Raw genomic sequence first — 4385 nt, 5'->3', positions numbered from 1 at the left:
TGTTTTGGTTCTTTTTTCTCCTCTTAACAAGACATGATCTCACTGTCTGACTGAACACTAATCCCCTTTCACCAAGTACCAAGCTAATGCTTGCTCCATTAACACACAGCAAATCCTCAGGGTATACATTACACATGATTTAGTATAAAAAGATAAGCTTGGGGCTTTCTTCTCACTACAGCTATTACCAGGAAGGTGCAGTACTCTACAAGAATACAGGTGAGTTTTCATCGGATCTTGATCTGCAAATTCTTTTTCAAACTGCAAATACTGTATACAATGAATTTCTTTCAAAAATCAGGTTACCCTTTGCTCTTTTTTTACCCTTGTTTCTTTTTCTTTCTCCTAAAAGACAGGACACATTCTCTATACAGAAGCTTAGATAAAGTATTTCATTGAAACTGCTATGTTGCTCAGCTGCTATTATTCTGCAAAGACTGCTGATATACAATTTCAGTTGCTTAGGAAAATCAATAAATATACAGTCAGATCTACTTAATGACTTTACCTTCTGCTCTCACCGATCAGAACTGTTTCTGAAAGTTTGCTATTATAGAAACACTTGACTGTAATGTGAAGATTTAATTTGTCTCTGTTTCTATTAATGCATCCTGTAGAAAATAATCATACATTTTGACAGTAAAGATACACTTTCTGCTTTGTGCACAGGATGAAGACACTTAACTGTTATGTGCTGTTATTCTGCTGGAAAGCAATCTGTTGCTATAGCTGTGAACTCACCAACATTACTATAGCAGTGGAAAGAGAAGAATGTGAAATGTGCATTACGGTGAATGCCACGTGGTGCTCAGGATACTGCTTCACAAGGGTGAGAATCTTGAGCTTAAAATTCAGGCATCATAATTAGGTGTTCAAGTGACATATGAACAACATGTTTCTTCAGTTTGTAATGAAGACATGAGCAAGATGAGCCTTGTGAAAGAAAGGGTTGAATAATTGCTGTGTTGTTCAATAAGTAGATACACAGCCAGTGTGAACTGTAAAGGGAAGGGTGAAGAAATGCTAGCTAAATTTGAATCCTTATTTGGCTGCATGCATTACACTCATACTATATAACTAGAGCTGAAAGTGGGATAATCTGGGTCTCTGCTTTCAGTTCAGTTTGGAAAATGAAACCATTGACCAGTTCTCCTGAAAGAAGAAATCTATAGATCCGCAGATCCAAATACTTCTGCTCTCAGTGGGATTTTCCCCATTGTTTTTATTAGGTTTCACATTAGGATTTTAACTACTTTGTGAAAATTTGGCATTCTTCTCCTTAAAACATTTCAAAATAACTATTTCTTTCTCATAATTTTCAGGATCCAGTATACAAATATCCACCGGTCTCATCTGTTCAGCAAATATGTACCTTCAAGGAGGTTGTGTATGAAACAGTGAAGATCCCTGGCTGCGGTGACCATCCTGAATCTTTTTACTCATACCCAGTAGCTACCGGGTGCCACTGTGAGACCTGTGACACTGATAGCACTGACTGCACCGTGAGGGGACTGGGGCCATCCTACTGCTCCTTCAGTCACAATGGAAGCAATCAATGAAGGGTACTTGATGCAGCAGCTTGGCTTTGAATTTTCACTTCTAAGCAGATAAGGGTATTGAACAGGCTGAATAGACAAGGCTACTGAGAAACTGCCAAGCTTGAAACAAAAATTTTTAAGGCCAAAATGGAGAGCTACTGACTAAACTTCTCTTCAGGCCTTCTCTATTTTTTCTGTTATTTTCCTGAAAGTCATTTTCATGGGTGCACGGAATGCAGATTCTGCCTTTCTCCCTCTCCTTTATTCCATCTTCATTCTCTAGGTTTCTTTATTTCCACAGCTTAGTTCACTTAACTTATTCCATACTATTCTATGCTTTTAAAACATTCCTGACTTTATTATGCCCTCATTTCCATCTCTCATCAGAACTCACTTATTTTAAAAAGCCTTGCAGCACCGGTTTTAATTACACGCAACATCCATGCCCTTACTGTCTAAATTCTAGTTAGACTCTCTTAGCTGAGACTCTGACTTTTTCAGCAAAATATTGCATGCAGTCATTACGCTCTGTAAACAGTAGCAGCATGTTTATTTAAGAGCCATGTTTGAACCTATGTTCGAATGTTGAAAGTTACCAAACTCTTCTGCTTTCTTATTAAGGCTTGTTAGCTCTGGCTCAGTGCCACAATAACAAATGGCATGAAGTCTATCCAGTTCATGCTTGGCTAACTCACTGCTTGAAATGCTGAGCTGTCAACCTCAAAAAATTGTGAAATATTGCCACAAATCTGAAACACTGGATTTCCTCTCATTATGCAACAGAACATAAGAATAAGAATTATTTTAATAGAGAAGAAGACTCACAAATGATTTAGGGATAAATCTAGAGAAACCTGACCCTGGCAGGGCAAATCTGGAGTCAGAACATACCTTGCAAGTAGTCTGCAGTAGTGCCTCTGAGAATAGAAGTTTATACAGCTCTGCAGCAACCTAATTCTGCAGTGAGCAAAATGAATGGGACAGAATGGGACTGAATCAGAATGGAAAATTATCTCTGGTCTGAAAACTACATAATGAAATCTACCGACACAATCGTCAACACAAATACACAATGGAGAGCACCTGGCTCAGCAGCAGTTTTGCACAGAAGACTTGGAGGTTATACAAGCAGGGAATCAGTCCACAGTACCATACTACTATGGAAAACCTGAATTGTATAGGGTAGAGCCAACAAGATACAACCTACTTCCACTATTATGTTCAACCTTCTGAGGGTCTCAACCAAGTTTTGGACACTGAACTTCAAGGCACTGAGCAACTGGAGAAAGATCACAGAACAGAAATAACAATGGAGGCCTAAATAACACATCTTAGTAGAAAAAGTGTTGGGTTTTTTGTCTTGTTTTTTTCAGGTGTAGCTGCTTTTCTTAGGGGGTGGAAAGATCTGAGGGAAGAAAAAAGTGAAACCTTTTACATGCTTGAATTCTACTACAAAAAGAAGGTCTGTTTGTCATGCTTATAGTGAACAGAACAATGAACATTAGGTCATTAGCAGACCTTACAGAAGGAAAAGTCAGCCACTGAAATAAATTGTTGAGGAGGTGGGGGAAGGAAAGAAGACAGAGGGGTATCTGTGCAGTAGTGACAGAAAGAACAAGAACTCCAAGACCATGCTGGCCTGTTGGGAATGACAGCAGCAACGATAACCTGCTATGATGCAGGGACTGTGGAAGTTCACCTCTTGAGGTACTTCCCAATACTATTTTAGTATTACTTGACCAGCTGTCATGACTGCTTTTGAGATCCTTACAGAGATGTTTATTTGTCTGTTACTCTGGATCACTCTTTGTATGGATATTTTAATTTATTTCATTTGTAACTTTTTTTTTTTTACTGTAAAATACTAGTGTTCTTAATTGTATTTATAAGATGTATCATTGTGGACATTGACTTTGGTCTAGTGAAATTTTAAAAGTGGTAAAGCTACAGGTAAATGAAATTGCCTGTCATTTCAATTTTAAACAAGAGTTGGCTTTCATTTAAATCCAACTATGTTGTCCACATTGGGAATTATTCAATTCTAGATGAGGGAATTCTGAATAAAAATTGTGAAATAGAGTGGCTTACAGCAAAAAGTAGGAAAAGTGTGTGTTTTCAAAATACAACTGTAAGCATCTGTACTATCTGTTGTATATTTTGGGAAAATAAAAATAATTGTATTGTAATTGTATAATGTATGTCTTTGTTAATAAACCAGATAAAAAAATGTAGTCTCTCTGCTTCATCATGTTTTAAATCACATCTGCTCGCCATCCTCATTTTTTTCATGCAAATAATATGTTCATATAGGCTGTACTGACATTAACTAAATATACAGCCAAGTCACATCAAACAGATGATATATTTTAGGCCAGCTCAGTAAGGTTATGCTGAATTATTAAGCAGCTTTAACACACTAGAACTGTGAACTGGAATAAAGGTTATTATCAATATTTTACTTAAACAATAAGGATTAGAACTTCTCCAGAGCTGTGTCCACATATTGCACAAATTAACTTACATACGAAAACAAAAATTATACAGATCTTCCTTCATCAGACAAATACACTTCCTGAGGGAAAAGAAGGAAATGTACATGAAGGGGAAGCAGGGTTGTGCAGCCTGGGAGGAATACAGGGCTGTTGTCCATGTGTGTAGAGACAGGATTAGGAAAGCCAAGGCACAGATGGAGCTGAACTTGGCAAGGGATGTGAAAGATAACAAGAAGGGGTTCTACAGGTACATAGGCAGGAGGAGACAGGCTAAGGAAAATGTTCCCCCTCTGATGAAAGGTCATGGGGAGCTGGCCTCCTCAGACACAGAAAAAGCTGAGGTGCTCAGTGAGTT

The 4385-nt window shown here is 37.9% G+C and overlaps 1 protein-coding gene across 1 annotated transcript; it reads left to right on the top strand.

Moving 5' to 3' along the window:
- Positions 1-215: 215 nt before the first annotated feature.
- On the top strand, positions 216-3696 carry FSHB (follicle stimulating hormone subunit beta). The gene is made up of 3 exons (XM_015863527.1): positions 216-219; positions 670-829; positions 1323-3696. Exons 2-3 carry the CDS (start codon positions 671-673, stop codon positions 1557-1559), a joined length of 396 nt encoding a protein of 131 aa, XP_015719013.1. The 5' UTR covers positions 216-219; position 670; the 3' UTR covers positions 1560-3696.
- Positions 3697-4385: the final 689 nt, after the last annotated feature.

The sequence above is a fragment of the Coturnix japonica genome, chromosome 5 (genome assembly GCF_001577835.2).
Source record: "Coturnix japonica isolate 7356 chromosome 5, Coturnix japonica 2.1, whole genome shotgun sequence".
NCBI lineage: Eukaryota > Metazoa > Chordata > Aves > Galliformes > Phasianidae > Coturnix > Coturnix japonica.
Note: the sequence above shows the minus strand (reverse complement) of the source record. Positions and strands in the feature narration are given on the sequence as shown.